This window comes from Gymnogyps californianus, chromosome 20 (assembly GCF_018139145.2).
Source record: "Gymnogyps californianus isolate 813 chromosome 20, ASM1813914v2, whole genome shotgun sequence".
Lineage (NCBI taxonomy): Eukaryota > Metazoa > Chordata > Aves > Accipitriformes > Cathartidae > Gymnogyps > Gymnogyps californianus.
The window spans coordinates 3,614,304-3,641,563 of NC_059490.1; the positions used below are offsets into that span (position 1 = coordinate 3,614,304).

Genomic DNA, 27,260 nt, shown 5'->3' on the forward strand with positions numbered 1-27,260 from the left:
ACAATCTTTTTCTACATATAGGCAGATTTGATAGCTTTCTCTTACCGACAAGGTACTTACACCTGAGTAAAGTATAGCTAACATTTCTAGAATCCCGTACCTACATGCATACCTGCATACATACATGTGCTCTAAGTAGCTTAGGTACAAATGACAGCTAGAGATGTAGTCTTCAATGATAAGACTGGTATGGGAAAATGACAAGTCATCGAAGATGGAGCTTGTGTTATACCTTTGAGTTGACCTAGTGCTAATGAATTGTGTTAAGCTTCTGGCACAGATGATCCCATGGGCAGTGCAAAGCCTTGCAGTTAGCCAAGCAGAATGTGTGTGGTGCTAACAGGTGGGGGAAGCTTGTGCTGTTTTGTTGACTAAGGATGTTGCTGTCAGTCTGATGTCTTCCACAAGCACTAAACACATTCTCTCAAATTCTGTTTAGAAAAAAAATGTCTGTGAGCTTGTTCTCGCTTCCTCCTTTCTTAATGCAATTTGATCTTACTACTGCAATTGTTTTCCAGGAGACCTTGACCTTCAAATTACTTCCTTGTGCCTTGTTTCAGTGGGTGCAGTGTTGCTTTTTCAATACGCACAAAAGGCTTGTTTTTTTGGCTTGTGCTCTTGGAGCGTAAACCAGGGATCAAGATGTGTTTAATTTAATGATTGTTGCATGACTCAGCTACATACCAGAACCCTCCTGAGCCTTAGGTGAGGAATGTCTTCCTGGTTTATTTTTAGCAGCATCAGTATGATGAGCATAGCTACAGTAACATCTAGTTCTGTAATTGTGCAGTCTTGTGCTGTCCCTCTGATGCTGTTGCAGCACAGACCCCTCGGTGGTGCATTGCTAATTGTGGTGAGGTTCTTACTGCAGTGCCCCCCGCCCATTCTCATACGTGCTCCGACTGCCAGAGGACTGGATGAGTCCATGAACTAATGCTTCTACCCTAAAAACTTACTCTGTTAGTCTGAGGATCAGGTGAAGAAGGGAAATGTGTTCCTGGTTGCATTGCAGTACCCAGGCTTACTGCTGATGCAGGCTTCTGCAGGCAAGTGCATATTCCACGTGCCAGCTCTGAACTGGAAACAGGCTGAAGCACAGCCTCTCTGGAAGCCTGGACTGGAACAACCATGCTTTTCCCTGAGAAATCCAGCTTGTTGACCAGTGGTATTGGAACCAGTTTGGAAAGGAAGACTAGTAAATGAAACATCCGCTGCTACCAGGAGTAAGGTGTTGTCCCCATCTTGCTTGTATTGGCAGACACTTAGACCACTTCTAGTCTGTGACTTTTTCCTAGGGTTTACGCAAATGATTTGATACCTGTCCCTTGTTCTTTTCCTTTGGGAAGGGCACTAGGAGTGTACATTTCAACACAATTACTAAGAGCCTTTGCAGTTATTTTTGCACTGTGGTCACACATCAGTTTGAATACATTCCTGTCTTATTTACATTTAAAACTATATTGATTGAGGATGTTGCCGTAGCTGGGAGCATAATGATGCTATATTTGTCCATCAAATGAGTTTATTTTCTATGATTTGGCTAGAACTCTGCAAAGCTGATACAAGCGCACAGCTGTCATGAAACTAATAAAATTCATTTTACTTAGTGTGGAGATGGGAATGGGCACTGAGACAGAGTTCAAAATGTCATCTTATGTCATATAGATTCATTAATATTTCAAAATGTGTTCTTATAAAGCAGTCTGTGACAAGGAACCCTTTAAGATCTATCTAATAGAGAGTGTATTTTAGGTAAGTTGGTAATTAATCTTGGTGCTTTGGCAGTCTCCCCAAAGGGATCAAACATATATAGACATAATTTTACAGAACTGAAGCAATTCTGTGCCAGAGCTGCCATCACCAGAAGAATAAAATATGATCCCAAAGTCCTGCCAAAGAGGTCTTGGCTGGTTGACAGTTATCCTTCTGAACAGTTTATGTTCTATGTAAATATCGAAGTTAAAAAGTAATTAAACTTTAATACAGCAAGAACACTAAAACCACTGCAAAGCATCAAATGCCAGCACCCCTCTGTGTGTATGTTTGGGAGTATTCTTCCTCGTGCTGTGATAGATGAATGGATCACTACATTAATGCACCGTGCCTTGCCTGCATTCTCACAGAGAGTTTCCAGCAAGTGGTATAGGAAGGACTTGTTATGGAATATTTTGCATAAGCTGTTGCTAACAATGAAGCAAAATAAACCTCCCCAGATAGGTGCCAGCACCGGTTCAGCTCTACCTCCTTTGCATCAGAAATGAGAACCGGGCTGCTGATGCTAGCTAAGCAATAGGCCATGGCTGAAAGGTACCATTCCTTCAAAGCATCCTCCATCCCCTCGGCAGAGGTAGGACACGCTGCGCCTGTCACCATAGAGGTGTCACTAGGGGTCCGGTTGAGGTGAGCAGACCTTCAGAGGGTGAGTTACCCACAGGCAGTGATACCTTCTTGTGTGATACAGTGTTACGGTGGCTGTTGCCTGCAGACTTCTTCCTTTTTCTCTTCCTCTGTTCAGTATGCACCCTCTCTTCAATGAAGAGAAATCATTTGCAGCTGGAAAATGTATGTTAAACTGACATGCTTTGGCTCCAGTCAGTGTCCTGCTCCTGTTCCTGTTTTTGTTTTGTGTGAGGAGATGGTCAAGGAGATCCTGTGTTTTGCAAGGTAAAGCTGAGCTATGGCTGGGCTCTGGCACATTTTTGAGCTATCTGATCATGAGCCAGCAAAGCCCTGTGACATGTACTAGCTCTAGGTATGTAAACTGTCCCTCTGAAGTCAAAGGGGAAACAGTTGAATGCTTAAGTGCTTTGCTGGGTCAGGGCCAGTGCGCTCTACGTTTTTGTGTAGAGATTTTTAATTCCTAGACCTTTAGGATGGTTGTGGATGTGGATTATTGCATCCCAACCTTTCACTTTTGAGAGCATCTCTTGCATTGGGATAGCTCAAAGGAACTATCTTCCTTTGGTGAGTTGGAGGACATCGACAGAATCTATAAATAGTCTCTGATGTTCTTTGGAAAGGTGTCTGATGCCATAGTAAGACATAGCTCTCTCTGATGGACTGTTTTATAGGCCACATTTCTGTCTCCCTTTGCTCTCGCTTGTGTGAGATGGTTGAAAATTTAAAAAGATCTGTTTAAATTTTTCAGGTCCTCCTGACTGCATTTAAGCTGAGTGCTTGAAATCCCATGGCATGAGTTTTTACTTGTATTTGCATTGAGAACTTTGTGTGCTCGTGGTGCATTTCAGTTGAACAAGGGACCTCTGTCAGTGAGTCTGCAGGGTCTCTTTGGAGCATCATGCATGTTGTTAGCTATTTATGTCTGTTTATTTTTTCTGTCATATTGGGTTTTTTTGTTGTATTTCTTGGTGCCTTTTAATGGCCCCTGTGTCTTTTGCAAAAAGTGTCTAGCAGATAGATGCCTGCATTGCCTACGTACAAATCCATAATGATACCAGGCATTAATTGAACTGGCACAGAGAAACTGCCCTGTTAGCAGTCCCAGACTTTATATTCCACCATACTCAGTGCAGCACAAACAGAACATGAAAAAGCTCCTACTTGCCTCTTCATTCTGATTCTGGAGATATAGACTGTGTTTATTCTGCTCACTGCTGTTCAGCTGATTGTGTTGATGATCATGTAGCAAATCCTCAGTAATGGAGGAAACATTCTAGTCTGTTGCTGGGAAGAAATAAGAAAATTAAAAGGTCACATATGCTTTAGTTGTTACTGTAGACACAGCTGCTGGCAAGAGCTATCCAAGGTTGGGACTGATCAGTAGCATTAACAGCCCTGCATATCAGATGGACTTGCCGAGTTCGATATATACCATATTGCAGTGATTTTCCAAGACTGAGTAGTTTCCTAGCCTACTAAATTAAACTTGCCATCTGACACATGGGGAGTTGATAGTTTTTTAAAAAGAGAGTGAACCACCCAAGTGTGTTCTGCTCAGCCTGACAAACATAGCCCCTTTGACAATTTGATGAGTAGATATTTGTGTAGAGCAACTGGGAAGAGTTTGCTTGGAGGCAAGGTCATTGCCATGTATTTAATAACAGCATAACAAAAACAGGAGGGCAAGAAATCTCTGTGGTTGTGATGAAATTGGTGACTATCTCAGTCATATGGGCTCAAGTTATATTCATGCTACAAAATATTACAAAAACATCAGGATAGAATCCTTTTTTGTTGAAGTTCTGGGTAATGATTTCTGCTGTGTTTACAGTGGAGTATTGGATCTTGGTTTGGAAATACTAGCAAGCATGTTGGAAGGGTGTTTTGTTGGCAAGTGAAGAAAGATTAGGGCTTCTGCAGCGTAAAATGAAATGCCAACCTGGGCTGTATTCACTGACAAGGATGTTCTTAAGAGTTCGTGTAGAAAGTGGTAGGTCCATTTTGTTGTTTGGTGATGTGGGAGGAATGGGGTTTGGCTGCATCTGTTTCTGCTTTCCCTTGGCACATATTAAAATGCCACTCTGCAAAAGTTAAAGCACAAGAAAAGAGTTCGGATTTCTCTGCAGGATTTCTCAGCAACCTCCTGGCAGAATAGGGTCTCAAGCCACGTCCCTCTCCCCAAGGGCGATGTGCAGTCTGTCATGTCACGATGCTTCTCTCAGTGGATTCTGCAAAATGAAAAGGTCTGCTGGCGAGCGTCTGAATTGATGAATCTACAAAGTTCAACCCAGTACAATTTCCAACTTTTTTTTTTTTTTTTGCTTAGCAATGCTGTTTGTTTCAATGTTCCAAGCTAACAATTTTACTGACGTGTGAGTACTTCTTTTTTATACTTCTTGAAAGCTAAACTTCAATAGTTGATGTTTGAGTGAATTGGAATTCTAATTTCTCATTATCTGCTGATAAATATTCTCAAAAGATGAAAACCTTTGTCCTTGCAACATCAAGACTGGTCTAGTGAATTGGGGACAGCAGCTAAAAGGCACACAGTGCCTAGGCAACATGGGGGTTTTTTTTGAATGCGTACTGCTCTTAAATCTCCTAAATTATTAAATTTGACTGTAGCAAAGTCTCTTTAAAGAGGCTGCATTATGCAGTAGCTACTTTCTGAATAGCCTAAAGAAAATCCTATTGCATGTCTCTCCTGAATTGAGGAAAATTGGCTTTGTTGTGCAGAGGAGACATCTGACTTAGAAAGTGTTGGGAGGAGCAGCCAGGTGAGGGCACTGGAGGGGACAGTTTTGGTTTTAGTCTTAGCAATGTGTGCAAGTAACTTGAGGTGTCAGTGGAGCTTCTTGACGTTTGATAATACAATGTGTATGTGTGTAAAATAAAAATTGACAAAATGAAAGCTTTGGGGATAGATGTGGTTTTTTTTCAAGAGGAAGGCCAGGGTCGAGAGAAATAATAGCAAGCACCCCAGATGATTTCACAAGAGGTTTCTTGATATTTGGTGATGTTTGTTTGAGCCTCAGCTACTGGGACATTCTGTGAGAATGTTTGCTTTGATTTCTTAGCAAAAGAGCATTTCTTACTCTGGTGTGTAGAGTAAGGAGCTTGTAAAAGCTATGTGGAAATGCTCCAAAATAAACAGGGCCATATTAAGAAACCAAATTGTCTTAGAATTTTTTTTTTTTTTTTTAAATTGTGACTTTGTTCTTAACTTGGGAGAGAAGTGTATTTGGGAGTGGAGAGCGAAATGGGCATATTTCCTGATTATTACTATTATTATTTTTTAATGTGGGAAGGGAGAGGCTTGGATGCATTGCACAGAATCCGTTGCTGTTCTTTTCTCCTCCGCTCTCAGTATGCCGTGTGGTACGAGTATTCCCCACCAATGTTTCAGTCCTGTAATTGGGCATTGCGGAAAGAGCAAGAAAACATCAGTGCTCATAGGCACTAATCTGTGTTCTGCTACTGATTTATCTTGTGTTCTCATGGCTCACTTAATTATGGTATCTTTTTATTTTTCAAGAATTTAGGATAATAAGATATTGACTTTTTTTTTTTGAGGGAAACATTAAGACTGATTGGCCTTTCTGATATGGTAAGTTCTCTCCCCTGGGAGAAATGAATCTCTGTGTTCACCAAAGCAGCAGACCAATATATGGATTGTTCTGTATGGATTGCTGTGTCCTGAGGGTCTGTCTGTTGGCCTCTGGTGAAAGGAAGAGCACAAGGTAAATAATGTCTTCCCTTGCCCTGAATGCTCACTAGCTGTATCTTTGTTGTATGCAAATGAAATATTCAAAGCTAGCATCTAATACCATCAGCCAGGCCTGGCCCAGTAGTCCAGTGTGCTATTTTATATGTGCATTGTTTTGACTGCCCAAATGTCCTGCAGACCCTTCATCTCAGGCAGAAAGCCTGCCAGTGAAGCCCAGTATTTAACGTGCAGGTATCCTCTGAAAAATTGCAGTGTCAAATCTTCTCCCTGTGTGTACTGACTCATCTCTACTGCCTTTAAAATCTAGCAACATCTTATTTCTCTCACTAGTTCTTGTTAGATTGTGGTCACCGTAGGAGGGAGCTTTGATTTTTTTTTTTTTTTTAATTATTTTTTAATTATTTTTTTCCCCCTCCTTTCCCAGCTGCCAACAGAACAGTGCTGAAGGAAGCAGCTGTACGTGTGCCTACTTGGATTGGGCACAAATGTCCTGTTACAGTGAGCAGGCTCTCACAAATGGGCTCCTCTGGTTAGGCAAGTGCAAGATGAGGCTTTTGCTCTGACAAGAACATCCTCCAGAGCACTGTTTGCAGGGGAACCAAGCACGGAAAAAATCCACTCCTCAGCAGCAGTGGAGAGAAAGTGATTTGCAGAGTCCCTGATTAAACAAATTAAGTAATGATGTTTTAGGGCATGAAGAAACCTGTATGTAAGTGAATACTGTATATATGCCCTGGTCTGCAGGCAGGCTGCTCCAGTGTCTTGACTGCTAGCCCTGGGTTTTCTGCTGGCTCAAGTACATTTAAAAAAACCATACTGGTGTGACTTTGTCAGTGAAGGCAATGACTATTTTTACCTGTAGGGCTAAGGCTGACATAACTCGTGTAGGTGCAGCTGCATTATATAAGGGTGGTTGCTGTGGGGTGTAGCTCATTCCACATTTGCAGCCAGATTGAGCGGTGGTGGTTTAAGTGCTTGTGTCTTGCAATAGCTGTTTTCATGTTGTGGAGGAGGAGGATGTGCCAGCGTAGCTAATGTGATAAAACTTTCTGTAGTATAGGCAAGTACTCAGTAGCAGCAGAATGAAGTTAACAGCCCATCTGATCGATGCGACAGCTGCTGTTCAGAGCCTTGGGAATAGTAGTAGAATTGTATAGATTTCTTAACTTCTCATTGCTGCTGCTTAAAGCAGGACATCTGAGCCATGAGTGAAGAGGTTTATGAAGGATAATAAAAATAAAGAGAAGAGGGGAGTCAGCAGGAGGGGTAGAAAGATGGAGATTTCTTCACAGTCAGCTTTGTCTCAATTGCTGTCTTCCAGGGAGCTTTGTTCTTTTTCGGTAAGCAAGGTAGTGAAACCTCAAATCCAAAAGCAGAGCTTCCGAAGCGGGGACCAAGATCTGAGTGTAGCACCACATCCTGTGTATTTGGTTTTCCCCTACTTGCAGGCATTTTAGCAAGAGATTTCCACCATCCCTGAGTTATTGGTGTTGAGCCTCTCTCATGGAGGTGAGAGACCCAATTCACCTGCTCCCTAGCAGGTGATGAGCAGGTGACTGCTTTTCCATTTTTTCCATTGCTGAGATAGTGACTGGGAAGTCAGCTTGCACTAGGAGTTACTAGGGTCATGTGTTCCAACAGCTTAAGGGGACACACAAACCTTTATGTTTGCAAACTACTGTTTAGCTTGTTTGGAAACTAGCTAGAGAGAGGGATGTTGGCTGTTTCAGAGGTTTAGAAATCAAAGTTAACATAAAAACCCCACAAACCCAACAGAGTTCATTGATAATTTTTTGCACTCAAGAAGGCCTAAACAGATCATCTACATGATCAGATGAGCAAAATGTCTCATGTGTGACAATTATTTTCAAAGTGCTAATATGCAAGCTGTTGTGAGTTGTTTAAAGGTTCCTGGATGGAAAGCATCCTGCTGTATCTGTGGAGATCTGCTTTTTTACTAGGAAGGAAGAACAGGAACAATCAACTTTGCATGAAACTGGGTTGCAGTGCAGTGCATTCTAAAACACTGAGAATTGTAAGAGCTTGATGACCTAGGATGTTTGGTGGGAGTACACTGAGTAAGATTGCCTTTCTCATCCAAAGTTGTAAAATGTGATTTAGGTGTCACTTAAACGTTTTACATGTTGTAATTAACTAGCCTTGCAGAATTTTTCTCATCCATTTGTCGCAGGAACTTAATTTAAGCTGTAAAATATCATTTGTTTTGCTCACTTCTTGGCAAGGAGAATTTTGTTCCTGGGCTCGTAAATCTCCTATTTGGTGGTTTTTTTGGCAAGGCCAGACTGAGGGAGGGCTAAGAGGAAACCCCTTTCTGGCCCAGAGTGTGGTGTTTGGTGCACAGGGAAGGTGTGGGAGCAGGGGGTAGTGCTTGATGGGTGGGGGTTTCTGGTCAGCGTTTACTTCTCCTGCATTATTGTGCCTTGTCTGTTCCTGGAGGCAGGAGGGCAAATTTGCAGACTTGGAAACTGGCATCTGGTAGGACAACTTCGGTGCTGGCCAAATTGTATCCTGCTCACGTTCTGCCTGCTTCAGACAACAATATTGGACCTTGTCAAGGCTGGCTGAGGGAATGTCTTGAAAAAGCCGATTGATTAGTCTGAAGACACTAGATTGTAGCAGGAAATATTGAATTCAGCTCCTGAGCCAGGTGATCATGCAGAAGAGATTTTCATCGTCTTTCCTGGGCCAGCATGAGTTCTCTCTGACTCTGCTTGCAGGCACCAGGAGTCTGTCTAGTGACGGATCACACGGCTTTCCTGCTGAGAGCCAGCCACACAGCCTAGGCACCGCGCTCTGGCAGTGCTGTCACGCAGGCCTGTTTAGCCCATGTCCCTGTGTGCAACAGGCCCTGCAGACAGGAGCTCTGCACAGCAGGCTTTCTCATACTGGCTGCTGCAGCGTGGTGCATAGCGGGGCTTCAAGCTCCGCTTTAGCCTGGCAATGTCTCTGGGCCAGGCAGGACAGAGGAGGCAGCCAGGAACAGGGTGCAGGAAAGGCACTCCCTGGGTCCCTTAATCAGAGGGGACAACAGGGTAAACTTGGGGTAAAAGTAGATGTCTAATTTATGATGCTGCCTTGGAGCATTGGCAGCATATTTTTTAAACCATGAAATAGTTATGGAGATGCTCAGGTGTCGTGGCCTGGGCAGTTCTGCATAACCAAACATGCCAGCCATGTTGTCATAACAGTCCTGCTGAGCCCAGAAGGCGCTAGCACTTTCCACTCTGAAACCTTTTAGGTAGCTGCTAAATGAGAATCTTGCCTCCACTGCTTGTGTGTGCCTTGTTTCAGCAGTGGTTAGAAAGTTAAAAATTAGTTTCTGTTCTGAAAAATAGTTTTCTTAAGCCACAGCCAGGCTTAAGAAAAGGCTTGCCTTATCCTCCCTTCCCCTTGAATTTGAAACATATATGGAATGTGTGTGTGCATGTGCCATGTGAGAAATACTGCAGTTACAGCTTGTGGATTGAGGTAAATTGATATGGCAGATGTTTCTCAATCACCTCTGGTTTTCACTTTTTACATCTAAAGCCTTCAAATAAGTTTTGTATGTTTTAAGTAAATAACTGGCATTTGATGCTTGTTCAGTGAGGATACTTGTTAAGGATCTTGAAGGCTAATTTTTCGTTTGTCCTTGACTTCGGAAAGAATCCTTTTTTTTTCCTCCTTCTCGCCTCCCCCAGAGAATTTGCAGCTTGGTCCTGTTGAGGTTAACAGGCTGTGTGAAACTGCAGAGTTTTAAGTTAGTCACAAGTTTAAGTCCTCTGTTAAATATTGTCATGACAGTTCTCAGCCAAGAAGACTGTCTTGCCCGCAGTGTTGGAGTGCTCAGTCTTTTATAGTTCTGATTATAATGTGTCAAGGAAGGTTAGGAAACTTGCATATATATAGCATACATTGAACTGCCGTTGCTTCTGAAGAGCCTGCTGTGAATTTGCTGTATGGAACAGGGAGCACCATTGTTGTGGCCCTTATTCTCCTTTTCCTCTCATAATTTGTCCTTTTGAATAAGCTTCTAGGCTGTTCCTAACTTGGACTCTGCCTGCCAAACCATTGTCAAACAGGCTTGTAGCTTACAGGCTCAGAAATGCTCAAATGTATGAAACAAATGTGGTAGAGAAATGAAAAGCAAGCCCTGAAACTCAAGACTGCTCTGTTGGAGCCTTTCTCTCCATCCCACACCCAATGTAAACGTAAAAATAGAGTAGTTTAACTGTGGGAGCAGAAATGGGGATAGATTGGCACTTGCTTCGTGGATTTGCGTGCTGTTTGTTTTCTTTTTACAAAAGCTTTGACAGTAATTGGAAGAGACTTTTGCTGTGGTGCTCTGGATATCCTGCCCTGTAGTAATAAATGACAGGTTATTCTCCTATAACCAATAGTCATGTAAGCTGGAGCTTGCTGTGGGTTTGGGGTAGGGGGGCGGTTTTAAACATGTAACAAATTGCAGATAGCTGAGGAATTTATTTCATAGTTTGACTATTTCTTAGAATTCAAAGAAAGCTTATTTAGAATTTCCCATATTCTTGGCATATGTTCTTTTACCCCAGCTTTCCTGGTAGCATTTGTCACGAATGCAGTATGTGATTCATGTGATTGTAGTCTCAAAGGGCTTGGTAGGTGAGAATTTCTAGAAGTGCAATTATTTTTTGCCATATCCCTATGGTTGTAGAATAGTCTTAATGCTGAGGATTACATACTGAGAGCTGCTGTTTTATAACGTGTGCTGGCACCAAATCAGATGTGCTGGCAGGTCAGGTTATGCTGTAGCTTTGCTGCTGTAGAGTGTATGCCAGAAGGGAGACATCAGTGCTCTGAAATACCAGTAGCCTCTGTGGTGTGATACCACCTGTATATTTTTGTCTCCTGGACTTCCAAGAGCAGTGAAATGATGATAGCACTAAAGCTCCTGATGCTTCTTCAGTTCTGAAAATATATTAGAGTTGCACAAACTTGTAATTTTCCAGGTAATGTTTTCTTTTAATACATGTATTATACATATAACGGGAAAAAGAAGCTCTTGCCACACTGGTGACATGCTTCATGTTGATAAAACTCTGTCCATGATGCAAAAATGATAGGCATAAGGTGGGGAAAGTCCATCTTGATGTCTTTGGTAAGCATTTAAACTTCCTACTGCTTCTGTTACAATGTGCAAGGAGGTCTGATGTAGCTCAACTACTGTCCTGGGTCAGACCTAATGAGACGTTTCTGTCCTGCCATGTGCTTCAGGCAAGCCAGTTAAACTTACTGCCTCGTTCCTGTAATCTGCAAATGCCATAAGGGAATTTGGAAGGATTAATCAGATGTGGCGTGCAAGCTGCTTTGCAATCATCTGACAAAATGGCTGTGTGAAAACTCAGACTTGGTGTTTGGCATGTTGCAGTGTGGGCATATCTTCAGTTTCTTGCTCCTCTGATGGTGGCAGTGGGTGACTGCTGATTTCAAAGTCTTTTCTCACAGGAGTGTGTCTGTGTGGTATCTTTTTTCACTTGCTTGCAAAGCCACCTCCAGCCAGCCTCCTAAAACACTTGGGACTGAGAAAAGCGTTTCTTTTTGCGTCAGAAACAAGTGTCTTCCTATTAACAGTGTGCTTTCCTTTGAAAAACAACCCTGAATTTAGGTCATGCCTTCATCTCTTCACCATTGCACACAGAATCTCTACATCATTGCAAAGGCTTATTTGGTTTTGGCTTTTCTTTCACAACTGCAGTGGTTAAAAGACATCTTGATCTATTCCCCTCCATCCAGCTCACCTGGGTGCTGAGTCACCTGGATGGTGACTGGGGAGAGCTGCTGTTCTGACCTACATGGCTACTATGCCTGTGCTAGATATTTGCTTTCAATAAGAAAACAGTGGCTGAATTGGTAGGGGTTAATCCGTTGCTTGCCATTTTTAATAGTCAGGCTGCATGTCTTGTCCTTTACTGCGAAGGGTAAAGGTAGGTTGTATAACCCAGCAACCCTGCCAGCTTGCACTCCTTTTTAGCATCTAAATAAGGTAGGTGAGCCCATCTGGGAATTACCAGCACATCTCGGTTACTGCAGTGAGCACATTTACTATTTCAGAAAGAAATCTTGACCGTTTATACTGAATGGCATTTTGTGTAATCATTGTAGATAAGAAAGAAATAAACAAAGCTGGCAGAAAAATCACAGGGTCAGCACTGCAGTTAGTTACCGTTTGTTCTCTTCTCCCACATGGACTGATAATGAGCGTTTCTACCTCATTTAGTCATATGGTTGATAGATATACGTGGGAGTGTATATATGTATCTACTATCCTTGCTTGAATAGACTTCACTTTTATTTATTTTTGTACTATTTTATGGTCTTTCTTTTTAAAAACTGACATTAAGGAGAAAATGTTTTGATTGGGCAACTGGGTGGCTCCTAGGGCACAGGATGGGCTGCAGCATTCTCCTCCGCCCTTAATAAAAAGCTCTAATGTGGCTGTCAACTGCTTCTAACTATTCTCACACATTCTCATTTCAACAATTGTGCATATGGGGGGACGACAACTTTCTCTTCTGAACTGGACTGGCGTTTGGTAGCTGGGACTCTTGGGTCTTCTGCTATTTTTGTCCATTTGCGAAGTGTTGATAATACTTGGCTCTCTCGTAGGGCTGTCATGAACACAGCAGGCTTGACTTGGCACTGAGAAAATGCAGAGAATCCTCTATGATATTCTTGGGAACAGTATTCTTCTGGCAGCCTCCAAAATTGCCAAATGCTTGTAAGACATTCCAAAATACCAGTGATGCTGGGGAGGGCAGGAGGGAGAGGGACAGAACTAAGTAGTTGTTGAGCTCCAGGGCTGTGCTGAATTTTGTGGGAGTACTTTCCAAACTTCGAATTGCTGCTGGTCTGTGATGTGATGGTAGAATGTGCAGCTGGTCCCTGTATGATGTATGAAAGACACATTGTGAACATGGTAAGGGTAAATGATGGACTGTGAGAAATTATGGGGGTTGATAGTGTTCTGATGCAAAAGATTTGCACTAGCTGGGGTGGCTTGGCTTCTCCTAAGGTGTTCCATGTGTGGCCTTGCACTTCAAAAGTCTTGGTGAGGAAGTAGGAATGGGTTGGTTGTGTAAGGTCAGTGCCTCCTCTGGTGAACAGGTCCCAGCTGCTTCTGAGGAAGCTGTAAGAAAGTAGACAGGAATCAGACAGGCGATGTGTGCTTTGGGAAAGTTTCTTTTTTCTACTGTTTCTTTTCTCTACTGCTCAGCAAGGAGAGGGCTTGCGTCTTTGAGCACGAGCTTGTAAAATGCTGCTTTGTATGTTTCTTAAATGTGTGTGAATGAAAACATCTTGCATGCTTGCATTCATGCAATTTTCTTGCACACATGTATTTTCTTGCATGCATGCGCACACACACTAGAACCTCTGTTTCACAGAAAAGAAAATAGGTAGATTTTGTGACTATTTTTTATTTCTAAAGGATCTTTTTGGATTGTGAGTATTGTCACAGGAGCACCACCAAATGGTAGTGGTGTGTGTTTTCAGAAGTGGCTAGCAATGGGAAGAGCCTCACTCCAGGAAATGGCTTGAAAAATCCTCTGAGTAGCCTCGGTTTTTTTGAGGCTGTTTTTATGAAAAACATTGAGTGTCTGGGCTCCCAAAAATCAAGCTAGTGTGATGTGTCAAGATGGGCAAGTAAGATGGCTTGTGGGATCTGGGAACTCTGACTAGCCCTCTAAAGCAGGTGCGAGGGGGAGATGAACATTCACTTCCAAATGCGGAGATGTTCACACCTCTAACGTGTCTACTTTCAGCTGCATTGTGGCCATTTATTTGAGAAGATAAAACAAGGAAAATGAACTACAAAGAGAGCGCTGTTTCTTTGTGACCTCAAGGAAATGGTTCCTAGAGATCTGACTCAAGTTTGGGTCTTTCCTTACTTTTGCAAAGTGCTCATACTCTTAGCCCCTCTTATATTAGGTGATAAAGCATATGTTACCTGGTGCAGCTCCTGGAGGTCATGAAAGCGATTCCTCTTTGAGTGTTTAAAATCTTTTTTGCAAATCCTGCCAGGGACTATTCTATGGGGAGCTGTTTCATGCCCTTCCAGCCAGTGGTTTGACATTTCTCAGCCCTGACAGTGGCAGTTTTGTGGTCATGGTTGCTAGATTGTTTTCTCTGAGTACATTTACTTGTTAAGCAATCTTCTGATGACATCCAGGATCCTTTTTCACATGCTGATGGATGCTGTGAGCGAGATGTGATGGTTGCACCTCTTTCTAAAGAAGAAACTTGGTGCCCCTCCTGTTTTGGTTTGAACTTGCTGAGATGGGATGGCATCAGCCGGAGGAGTGGGAAGTGCTGTTTCTTATTGGGTTTACCCTTGGACTGGAATTGAAGAACTGGGTTTTAGTTTTGTTTCTGCCCCTGATTTTTCTGGCTGACTCTGCTGACATCAGTTCCTCTCCCTGTGGTTTAACTTTCGCTATTTAACTGTGCAGTTTGCTCTGGAAAAATAGGCTATATGAGAGCTATGTGTTAATAACTAGCTCTAGGAATAGAAGAGTCACTGACTCTGTGATGAATATAATAACCTTAAACTACAGCATAGCATGGTACTGGGCACTGAAGACCTTGTAATTATTAGTGTCACGTTTGCTCTCTGACTGAGGTGTTCTTAAGCCAAATTTTATTTCAACCAGCAAGTAAATCTTTTATTTTATTCTTATTCTTTCAAAAGAGAAAAGTTGATCATGCTTAGTACTAAATTATCATTGGGTTAAAAAACAATCAGGAAACACAGGATTGTCTTGAGTACAGCAATAGCAATGTTTTAATTACATGAAACTCAAAACGTATTTTCTCTTTGCTTGAATCTAATATACAGGCTGGAGGTGTGAAAGCTATGAGTGTGACAAAATTACTAAAGAATGATAGCACCAGCCAGGATTCTCAGATGACTGGGTGTTTTGACTTCCTCATTTATGACACAGAGAAGAGAATGTTCAGTGGGTTTTTTTCCTTTCTTTTAAAGTCATTTTCAAGCTTAGTGCTTACTGAGGACTAGGTCCCATTCAGGGTCTGTTCCATCAGTCCAGCATTTGAGTCTCAGGTCTCCAGAGCTCCTTGTTCCTTTGGATGGCTTTGATTTCTTTCCAGTTCTTTTCCTCATTGGCTTGCAGTGTTCCCATCCACTGCTGACTGGTACAATTCCTGAGCAGGCCCTTGTCACTGTTGCCTCTGGTCCTCTGTTCGCCTCTTGAGTAAGTCTGTAGTCCTGAGGTACTCTCAGGATAGCTTAACAGGACCCTTCTCTGTGCTTGCACCCACTTGCAGTATGAATGCTTCTGTAATTGTCAAAGAAGAGACGGTGCCTTGAGGTTTATGACCCTGCCTGAGCCTTTCAGAGTGAATTATGACCTTTCATCTACTCTGAGGGTCACGTTCTCTTTATAATTGCACTGAAGTGACTTTCCACTACATTTGGTACATGCGTGCAGACATGCCATAATTTGTTCTGTAAGACACAGCCTCCCCATAATTACAAGGAATATGTAAGCTTGCCTGCCTTGAATATGACATTAGGGTGCTCTCTCTCATTAAATCAACGTAAATCTTTTGACGTAGTCTTGTTGGTTCCCTGCCGCATTTTCTCCCTCGAGTAAAGAACAGAATTTCTGTTTGTGAGTGAAAGCTCGCTCTATTTGGATAATTCTCTTTGTTGGCCATACTGGTGCAAACTGGAGGTAAGCTTACATAGATGTGTGACATTACTCTGTTGTAACACAAATACAAGTGCTGGAATTATCCGGTGGGGGCCTGTGTTCAGTGTCCTGTCCCTCCCAGAAGCCTGAGTATGTTATATAGGAAACACAGACCTCCTTCAGCTTGAGGTGGTCTGTTTGACTGCCTGCAACTTTGGATGGTCTTATTGCTTTCAGGAGGTCCAAGGATTTCTTCTCTTCCCTCACTTTGAATTCTTCAGTAAATAGTTCCCTAAAAATGCTCCAGTAGAAGTGTGGGTACCATATGGCCAGTTTTTAGCCTCCTGCTACATGTTTTCCAGGTTGCGTCCTTTGGACCCAAGAGGTATCTGGAGGCCAGGATGGGTATCACCAGGCTGCATTTTTTTTTGAGGCCTCTTAGACTTTTGATCTCAATGGTGTCTTTGATGAGGAGTTTTTACAAACTCTGCTCAGTTGTTTTCTGTAGGGTGGGTTCAGTTGCAATGTGTGGTTAGAAAACGGCAGCCCTTGCTTTCTTTGGATGAGATTAACTCTTGATGTAATTCCCAATGATTTTTGGTATTTGTACCTGCATCAGTTTCGGTCTGTGTGCTGACAGCTAGAGGCAACATTTTTTCTTTATATGTGGGTAGAATTTGCTCACTAACTCCATGCTGCTACCAAAAATTTCCCTTTAAATCCTCTAAACTATTTGCACTAATCCTCATTAGTATATTCTGTGCATTTCTATCATTTGCTTTTGTCCATTGCTGCTTTTTTCTTGTACCTAAGAAAGCCTTAAAATAGGAATTCTGGAGTAGAAAAGGACTTGTAAGAAGATTGCAGATTACTGTTGGTTTTCTAGTGGCTATTCTTTTCATTGCTGTGTTAACATAGAGGCTTAATGAGCAAGTTTGACTCCAGGGCAAGGCTGAGTGCTGCTCTGAACAGCAGTTTCCATCTAGGGTTTCTTTGAAACGAAGCATTTGCTAACCTGCTGGCTTTTATTTTTGTTTATTTGTGCCTACTGCATTCATCAGGGCATGGTAAAGGGTACAGTCACACGAAGGGCTGCCTGAAGACTTTCGGAGACTGCAAGTGATGCACTCAGAGCAGCTACTAAAGCATATTTTGGATATTAATGCCTAAATCTGGAAGTGGCATGATCCTTCCCCTCCCCTTTGACCTTCTCTTTTAAGTATGTGCATTCAACCAAAACCCACCACCCTGTCTCCTGAGGAGTGACTCTCTTAGGATCCAGAGAATGTTTTCTAACAGAGCAACATACGTATTGGTGAGGATATGCAGCATCTGTAACGTGGTATTCCCTGGATGGTGTGCTTAGCTGTTTGCTTCAGCGGGGTATTTGCATTGCTAGCACCTTCCCTAGAAAGTGTGGAGTTTCATGTCTCCTCTCCCCTTTCTCTTTCAGGCCCAGGCCTGTTTGCTTCTCCACAAGGTTCTGCTACTTCGTGAACTGAAGCTCTTCATGACAGAGGAGGAGTGGGAGCAATTGATCAGAGAAAGCATCAGCCAAGTGACAGAGGTAACAAGCTTCAACATGTTAAACGTATAGATAGCACCTAATGGGTGCTGCTTTTACTAGTGTGGTGCTTGTTCTCAGCTGGAGTCTGCAGCTGTGCTCGCCTTAACAGATCTTAGGGGGGTTGTGCTTGTTTGCACCAGGTCTGAGTAGTGTCCACCAGGATTACAGCATTCTTGTAACACCACTGTTTAGATGTATTTTCACAGAGTGCAAGAAATGTGCCTGGTACAGCTCAGCGGTGCTTGTGTATGGATCCAAGAGACAGAGCTCGAGTTTTAGGGAATACACTCATACAGATCAGTTTAAGGTGGTTTTAAAAAATAAGTTTTGAATTGAAAGGTGTTGTGAACATTTACTTAATTTCAGAAAATGTAATGGAAGTTCTGTATTTGAATGAACTTCAGGGCCAAAGAGATAGAGCTGAGGTGCACTAGACTTCTGACTCCTGGTGCGTTGCAGGCCTTCTGGATCAGACTCCCTTGCTAATATTGTTTATCAGGGAAACCTTAAAATACATTGGAAAATAATTTGTACAGAAAAAACAGTGACAGAAATTGCAGGGCTCCTGATTCAGTGGCAAGTGTGGATTGTACCCGAAGACAGTTTTTGGGTGCAGCTATTATGTAGGAGGTGATCTGTGGGACAGGAGACTGAAGAAGCAAATACCATTCAAATATATCTTGTGGATTGACGTGGGGAGAACCAAGCAGCCAAATGAATGTTATGGTGTGGTGACTAACTTGATGACATGGGAGATTCCAGTCTTGGTGTTCCTACGTAACTGTAGTATTGACCTCTTTCTAAGTGTAGCTTTCATTCTTTACTTACTTCTTCAAATGCTGGTTGCATGGTAATTTAGGCCATTCTATAATTTACCATATTGGAACAGAATGATTAGCTCTGTTTTCTTTTGTCAAGGAGGGACAAAATCTAAGCAAGTTTAAATCAAGGAATTCAGAGGTGCTGTTTATAATTCTTGAGGAAGCAGGTAATCCTGGGTTTCGTTAAATAGCTTTTATTTAATGGTTACCTCAGGAATCCAATGGGTGGAGTGAGGTATGATTTTATTTTCCAGCTACATAAAACATGCCACTCCTTCCAACCCGGTCATCTCCATGTTCCTCTCTAGCAGCTGAATACCTGCAGGACTCGGTGATTCACTGGGAAACCACAAACATTTACAATACCTTTATGTTGTTCTTGTCAGGGAAAGTTTAGCAACTTGCAACCCATCCAGTATTTTAATGAGCTTTGCTACCAAAGCTTCCTCAGTGCTTCTCATTTCTGTGGTCATCTGTTTTTAAAGAAAAATTCCTGGGAAATATTGTCAGTTTGTTTGGGCTGTCCAAGGTATACCCTGCGGGCAGGAGGCCTCCCATGCTATTAGCTGGCAGTGGCATATAGGTGCTAGTTCTCTTTTTGGCCTGAAAAAGCCCCGACATAATAATTTTACAGAATGCTCTGTTGGCGGACATATATGTATTGGGTTTTGCCTCCCTTCCTCCTGCTCCCCCCTTGCACTAACACAGTGCTGGTATGGCTCCTTGGAGCTGGGGCAGCTGCGTGTCTTTAAATGTTGCTGTAATTAGGAGGGATCAACGACTTTATATTCCATATAATAGTTTTGATTCATAGCCAAAGGCTGACACTTGTGCTGCAAAACTTTCTAAAGCTGCAAAAGGTATTCTGTGTCTTTTTGGTGGCGCAGAAATGCTCACTTATCTGAGTAATAGCTGTAAAAACATGCAGTGGCTTTATGGGTGTAGTAGAACAGTACTCATATCATGACTGATCTCTTCTGGAGATAGTAAAAAATGACTCGTAGCAGAAGTCAGAGGCTGGAAACTGAGCAAATTTATAACCTGCAGAAAGTAGTATTTGTCAAAGAGAGTAATCCACCATTAAAATAACTTGCTGAAGAGTTTATTAGCTCTGAATCGCCAGGTGGAGATTGTGTGCTTGACTGAAAGAGAAACTGCAGGTTGGGTGGAAGTTATGGGCTTGATGTTGAAATTATGGGGTGAGTTCTCTTGGACTGTGTCAGGCAAGAGCTTGGGCTAAACGATAGGCCTTTCTGTCCCTGATGTCCACACATGCCTCTCCTTACTGAGAGTTTCTCCTGCAGCTCAGTCTTGTCCCTTTTCATCTGAGACGTTTCAGCGGGCCATTCCAGGTCAGCCATGATTTCGGAGTTGGGTATGTAAGTAGGCAGATGTTGGCGTGTGAGTGCTTACCCATGAGAACCTGGACTGAGAGCTGTAATTCATGATGCTGTGGAAAATGATGAAGTTCTGTTGTCCTGCCTCTGGTTGAAAGGTCTGCATTTGCTGTCATTGGCCATTCCTGCCACCATCCCTCACAAATAGCTGTTTTAAGAGGAAAAAATTAATGCAGAATTTTATACCTTTCTTTGACCCAGGGAGAAGTCTGAAATAACCTGAGAGGGCCAACTCTTTGACTATACTGATGTACGCTTGTAATTCAAGCAGCAGTATTGTTCACAAGGAAGCTGTCACCTGAAGGCTTTGCTATGCTCTCTGTGTCCTTGGTCAGATTTGCAGCTATGGGGCTCGTAGCTCTTGAAGTGCAGGATTGCCATTGCAGGTGTAAGGCTGTGAGAGAGGAGAGGATGCTATCTCCTGGTGTCTGCTTTCTCATCCTCATGTCTTGCCTCAGTGATTGCATTGCATACCTGCAGATCACTTGGTGAGGAGCAGGGAGCCTGGGATGGTTTTAGGCAGTGATATGTGCTGGAACTGGGAAAGAAGCAATGTAAGAAAACTCCAGTCTTGGATATCATTGAATTATGCATGTAAAACTAAGAGGCAGATGAGGGAGAATGAATGGCCGGGAACTTTAAATGAAGAGACAGCTTCCTGAAATAGCAGCTCCGGCTGCTGCGAGGCAATGGCTCTTGTGCTTACATAAGCTAACTTGACCTTATTTGTTCCCAAAATGTTTAAGCATGCTTATAAAACACATATCACAGTCATGAGGGATTCACGTTTGCCATCTCCTTACTGTCAGCGAGGGAAGTCTTGATATCCTGGCGGGTACTTTGGAGATGACTTGTTCTTGTGAGAGCCCTGCTTGCTGTTGGTGCTCTTGGCTTATTATGATGGGTCACCTGGGCAGAAAGCCTTGTCCACAAGCCCTGGGACTGCAAAGGTAAGGAAGCAGAGAAATAGCTCTGGCACGGTTTTGGCCTCCCAAGTCCTAAATAGTTACTTTACACAAAGCAGAACCTTGCTACAGTTCAAGTTTATTCTAATGTTGGGTGTCTAGACCACTCGGTTGTGTTTACAGTATAAAGAAATAAAGAGTTGCTTCATGTTGTAAGTGACAGAGCTCACCTGAGATGTTAGAGCATCTGACAGAGACTTCTTCCTCCTTGAGAGCTTTGTTCTTTTCTTGGTAGGTCTCAAAGCACTTTACAAAGGAAATTCAAAGCAGTGAGTTGTTGATGTAATGAAGAAAGCATTTTGCAGAAGCCCAAGAGCTAATGTATTTAGTTTTACTAAAGTCGTTCACCCTGTTTTACAGATGACGTGCTTGGCTGGGAGCTGAGCCAAGAATCAAACTTGGGTCTCTTGAGACATCCCAGAGACCCTCTTTGTGCATGGACAATCTGAGTGTTTCTTAACTTGGCTTCAGAACTGCCCAGCGTGTTGGATAGCAATCTCTGTCCCCATGTTATCTAAGGAGGATGCTGGCGGTTGTGAGTTCAGACTGCCCGGAGTCATGCAATGAGGCTAGTGGCAGAACCTGAGAGGCACAAGTTCCCCATTTCATGCAGGAAACCGTCGCGCAGTTTTGGCGAGGGATCTCTGGGGTTGCTGCTAGGGCTCACGCTGTCTTTTTGACTCTATCAAGCACCTGTCGATTTGGTCTTTCAGCTTTCCTAGTTGTCATTGTGGGAACTTTTTGGTGTTTGTTCCCCTTGTTAGATATATTTCTGTTTTCTTTCTGATACGTTACAAAATTGCTGTCTTGGCTTTAGAGTGATCTTGAAGCCCTGCCAACTTTTTAGTAACTCACTGACAGATTTGGGGCAGGAAGCTCCAGGATCTGAATACAAAGTTTCATTACCTTTTTATGTCATCTCTTTCCCAGGCACTGGCTTGCCCTCCTGAACTGAGGTGCTTTGTGTAACTCCCAACTTATGCCGCAACTCCCAGTTACGATGTGAAAGTCAGGGAGAAGTGGGAGAGGATTTTGAGGAGTATTCCAGAAAACATATATTTTCACAGCTGAGCAACTTCAAAACAGCCCTCAGAAAACTGTTGTTAAAACTGCTTTCTCTGGCTTGTACACAGCAGTTTCCTGAGGGTTTCCTTTGTCCGTCTTCTGCAGTAAGTACATCATAGGAAGGGCCCAAATTTACTATTTTTTCCTTTGCTTATTTTGTCAATGTCATAAGAGACGGGCAGAGCAGATAGTGTTCAGGTTGGCTTTTTGAAACCAAAATAGGATCAAAGCATCCTGGAATGTAAAAATACTCACAGAATCTGATACCTAAGTTCAGTGCAAGACCAAAGCATTCCAGGTCACCAGTATTGGAGACTTTCAGATAAATATACACATAATCCTAATGAGACGCATATGATGCCTCCTTCCACTTAGGTGGTTACGTAGAGTTGGACTGGGCAGGCAACCGTGTTTCTATAGAAAGGCATGAATGTAGACAGACAGGGGATTACATGGCCTGTGCAAGGGATGGTATAGATAACCCAAGACCTCTTTTCCAAGACTCATATCATTTGAAAGTTACTGTATGCTCTCTGAAGACTTTTATTGTATGGCATTAGAGGGTTTTGTTGCTATTGTGTTGTTCAGCTAGGGATTTAAAATAACTAGCTGGAGCCGCTCAGAATGGGGAGGGGAGAGAGGGATATACTATATAGCCTTCCAGTGTAGACATGCCCTTCATTTCTGAAGGGCATCACATTTGATTATTGGTGTCTCAATTTGTAGGGAGATAAATTATTAACAGTGACTTCATCAAATCTCTAAAAAAGCCATTCTTCAATTTTTTTCTTGAAGATTGCCTGAACTTTTATCTGTCCGTCTTTATAAATTCTTAATTCATTGACCTTTCTCAGCCTCTTAGCTTGTAAAATGAGGCCAGTAGCGATTTAACTGATATCTTTGACGTGCTTTCAGAATACTGGATGTCTCTGTGGAGAATTCATTCTCTTCTGTTGCCTCAGCTGTCCTGTAGGATTTTTCCCTGCTGCATTTTCATATGGTCTATGGAAAAAAAAAAAAATCAGATCTTTAAACTTGGGAAAGTATTGACATTTTCTGTGAGAATGGCTTCTGGATTTTTGGGCTCCTCCCTCGAATAACAGCCAAAATAAACATTGCAAAAAAATGCCCTTTACTTATACCCTTCAGCATGTGGGTCTGCTTAGTCCCCTACCTTCCCTCTCTCTCGGTCAAGGACAGGCAGAAACTTGGTGGTTCCCTTCCCTTTGTGAGCATTTCTTGATGACTTGTTTCTGCTAGAGATGCAAGGAAAAAAGTTTTGAACGTTTATACTTTCAGTCTTCAGAAACTTGGTGAGAGAGAACGGAGGGAGGAGGGACTGTCAGTGCTTTTTTTTCCCCCGTCAGTGCTTCTTTTTCCCCCTTTCAGTGCTCTCGGCGGCAGCAGCTGCTGTGCTGTTCAGGTGGGTGGTGTGAGAACCTCTCCTTGTGTGCTTGTGTGCCTTGTGTGCATGGAGTTGGAAATGGATCTGGCTCTGTGGATAGACGGAAACTGGTGTGAAGAAGCATACTCTTCCCTCCTCCCTTCTTTGTCTTCCATGATTTAGCCCTAAGTTCTAGCTTGGGTTCTTCTGTTGTATAGTGAATATTGTCATGACAGGAAGTATTTGGGGGTGGCTTGTCTGGGTTTTGGGAAGCTCAGAGTTGATTCCTGGCTCTGTCATGGTCTGCGTGACTCAGTCATGTTACTTGGCCTCTCTGAGCCTCTGTGTAATGGAGGGAATGATGCTGGCTTACCTCTTACCTCTCAGGAGAAATGTGAGAATAATTACAGGTGAGGCGAGGGTGCTTACATTGGATAATAACAGGAGCTATGAGCATACAGAATACTGAAATACTTCATTTGGTTGTCAGTTTGTTATTAGCCTCTAAATAGCAGAGGAAGGCTGTGCCCCTCCCAAACCTCTCAGCTTACCTGTATGTTGACATGGGAAATCTTGTGCTTTGGCTCAGGTAATGGGCATGCACTCGTAGGGCCCCAAACCCACTTGCTGGGGCCCTTCTGGGTGTGACTCCACTGTAGGGACCTGAGCCACAACGGCAGCAAAATGCCAGGTTGTGTCTTTGCTCTGGGACCCTGCATGCAGCATGGAGCTGGGGCAAAGCTTTAGCTTTCACAGTCAGTGTGAAAGCAGCCAGCGTACTGAGATCAGACCTCTTAAGCGCTTTCTCGTCGTGACTGTGGACGTTCAGTAGGGTGGAAATTTTGCTGAACTATTTGCTGCTGGAGAAGAGAGTTTACCTTAGCAACCTTGGGCTGTGCCAGGGGGTGTAAGGTCGTGCAGGGTGGGTGGAGGTATGTGTTTTGCGGAAGGCACTTGGCACTGTATTCAGCCATGAATCTGCACATTTATCCATCAGCATCAATTCTGTTATGGGGGAGGAGGGGGAAGGATGGAGATAGCACAGCGTGCGGAAAGAATGCAAGTTGGCTGGGCTTCTCCAGCTCACGGAGCAGTGATGGATCTGTCAGGCTGATCCCACGGAGGGGAAGGGCTGTTTGTTTTGAACAATGAAATAGGCTGAAGGACGTGCTGGGAATGCATAAATATTAAATGGTGTTCAAACTTCCAGCTAGGAAACGTGCTCATTGGTAGCAGAACACTCCTCTGCACCCTTGAGATACTGCTGTGTCTTATAAGTCTGGGCTGAGTGTGTCTCCCACTGTGGTACCTGTGAAAGGGGCAGAGGTGCAGGCAGGCTGAGATTGCAGGCGGGTGTGAATGTGGAGATTTCCAGAAACATTCCCTGACTCCATATAACAGCATATTGCCATCTCCCCTGCAGGGAAAGTTGGGCAGTGGCTCTAGATGCACATGCACCGCTTTTGCTGTATGGCAGGTTTCAGGGGAGTCTTGGACTTAGACTAAAATCCTACCTGGGAAACTGAGGCATGGAGCTGTGTGGTTAACTAGCTGCTAGCCCTCTGTCCTACTTGTATGACTGAATTACTGCAGGTATTCACCTCCTGTGCTCTAACAAACTTGTTTTATACTTTGTGAAGATGAAGGAATGCTGTGAAGTGCAATGAGAGATGGAACGAAGGTTGGATCCTGCAGTAGTTGGGATACCTCCATGTGTGATACAGGAATTAGGAATATAAGAGAAAACACTAATTGATAAGATGCTGGGGGTGTGCTGTTCTCCTTGTAGAAATCCTAGAAGCAGAGAACCTTGGGTCCAGGAGTGCCCTCCACCAGAAACAGCCAGAAGCACGCTTTTGGAAGTAGCGTGTTTGACATAACAAGACAAAACCATCTCTGCCAGCTGAATCCACGTAGGGTGAGGCAGGAACTGTATTGCTGTATTGGCTTGAGATGAGATGGGAGTTCCAGCTGTGAAAACTGCCTCCATATTTTTTCCTTTTGGAAAATGACCTGCCCAGATCTGCTGACAGCTCAGATGTACAGGCATGATTAACAGCCACAGGTATTACTGAGCTATAACTGGAACTGAGATTCCCTGTAAAGTGGGACTGGCTGTTACTGAAGGAGCAGAGTAAGAAGAGCAGAAAATGGGAGAAAAACAACATTATCAGCAAGGGATGCAAGCATAGCTGTTGAGTGTAAGTCACGTGGTCTCTCTGCTTGTCGTGTTGAGTGATTGGGTTATGTGACTCAGGTTGGTAATGCTTTCAGAGGGCAGGGGAAGGGAGAGTTGGATACCTTTGTGAACAGCACATGGCAGAGAATCACAGAACGGGTGGTTAGTCAAGTTCTTCTGGGTCTTCTCTTAACCCTCCACCACTGACCTGTAGCATAGCTGGAAGCAAAACTCCTGCTTTGTGCCTCAGTCTTGCTATGTAAAATGGAGATACTTGCCAACCTTGTGCAAGTCTTTTGTGATCTAATCAGTGTTTGAGGCTCTCCTAAGGATGCTGCAGATGACTGAAATACTATTCTTTTTAAGGCATATTTGCCATGTGTTGCAGTTTGCCATCTGTTACATAATAGCTTTTGCTTTAATTTTATGATTGTATTTTATACATTCCCCAAGTGAAATCATGGTAGGTCTGTAAAATGATTGACCTATGCAATTGGGGTGGCAGTGCTAATTTCATCTTTCGGATAGCTGAGTGAGGGAGCAGACCAAAGCAATCTGCTTTGCGAACCCACAACGTACAGACAATGGTCGGTACCTTACGTAGCAAGAAGTTATGACAAATACTTGGGAAAGCTGCTTTTGAGGTTTGGACCCAGTTCCCATTGAAGAGACTTGGGATTTCATTCCTTAGGAGCAGTTCCCCAAGGCTTGCCAGCAGCCCCAGCGCAAAGTCAGCTTCTTTTAGTAACCAGAGCGCAGCATGTTTGTATTGATGTCATATGCTAACGCAAATCCCATGGAAGCAAACGCTCCACTCTATACACTCCGGGCTATGGGAGGACAAGGGTGAAGCAATGCTTGACAGAAGATACCATCTCATGGAATGCGTAATGGGGCAGTCCTCTGAGTGGTGATGAGATCAGGATAATAAGTGACACTGAGCTGAGCAGGAATTGGACTCAAGTCTTTAAGGAAGCTTGACTGTCTCAACCATACCACATACAAAGGTGCTGGCATTTTTGTGCTCTTTGGAGTAAATTTCTTTTACACCCTTTGTAGCAGAAGGGAAAGGGAAAAGACACATATTGAGAAATAGTAAGGCTTTATCTGAATCCAGCTTCCTGAAAGCCAATCCATTCTGCTTCTGGACTAGAGAAAATTGTGCATTCTGTGGGAATGAATTATCTGCTGCTTCTTTGCTGCTCCTTTGGCTTCTCCACCCACCCCCACCCTTTTCCTTGTTCCTTTCAGGTCTTTGAGAGCTGTTTAAAAGTGATCCATTTCAGTAGGTAGCTATTTGTTTGCAGAGCACCTAAATTGTACTGGATTGCTTCTGGCTGTTTATGCTGGTGGAACTGTGCTTGTGTTTCTAGACTCATGCAAAACACTGCTTTTAATATAGATGCTTAATCTTACAGCACTGATGTTGCTACACCAGTGATATCTTCCATCTCCAGCTGGGCAAGCCACCCTTTTTGTTCTGCAGGTCTACATGAATTTGGTTGGGCACCCCAAACTAGATGCAGGTCCCAGTTGCCCAAGCACTTAAAACTGTTTGCAGACGTCTGAAAATCAGCCCCTCAGGCGTTGTTGAGAGCTATAGGACTTTTCTGTTGACTTCAGTAGGATTTGTTTCAAGCCCTTCAAAGCATCAGGGCAATTCTGGGAAGTAGGGATGGCAGGAAGAAGAGACAGAATCAAGCCAGCACAATTTAAATGCAGTCATCTACATCACTCGTCTACAGTGAAGAGAAAATGCAATTTATTTTTAACACCTTCTTAATTCTAAAATGTTTGTATATTAAAAAGGTGAAATGACAGTTGACTTCACTGTGGCTCCTTCTCACAGTACTGCCCTGATTCCTCTTGTCCTGAAGAGCTGACAATCCATACTGATTTTCTCTCACTGTGAACTTGTATGCAACTTAGCAAAACAGGGATATCAACTTAATAGCCTCTCTGAAAGCTACTTTAAGCACAAGTGATGACTGTTAGCCTGGCAGTATCTTGTTCTTCAAATTGCAAAGAAAATTTTTATGCAAATCAGGCTGTTTTGTTTTTGTTATTGA

At 43.1% G+C, this 27,260-nt stretch overlaps 1 protein-coding gene across 1 annotated transcript in view; it reads left to right on the plus strand.

Annotated features, from left to right (window-relative positions):
• MYBBP1A (MYB binding protein 1a) overlaps positions 1 to 27,260 on the plus strand; it is a 61,306-nt gene that overhangs the window by 28,194 nt on the left and 5,852 nt on the right. Inside the window, exon 24 of the mRNA XM_050909101.1 lies at positions 17,267 to 17,380. Coding sequence (XP_050765058.1) covers positions 17,267 to 17,380 — 114 coding nt within the window. The remainder of the gene's footprint in view (positions 1 to 17,266; positions 17,381 to 27,260) is intronic.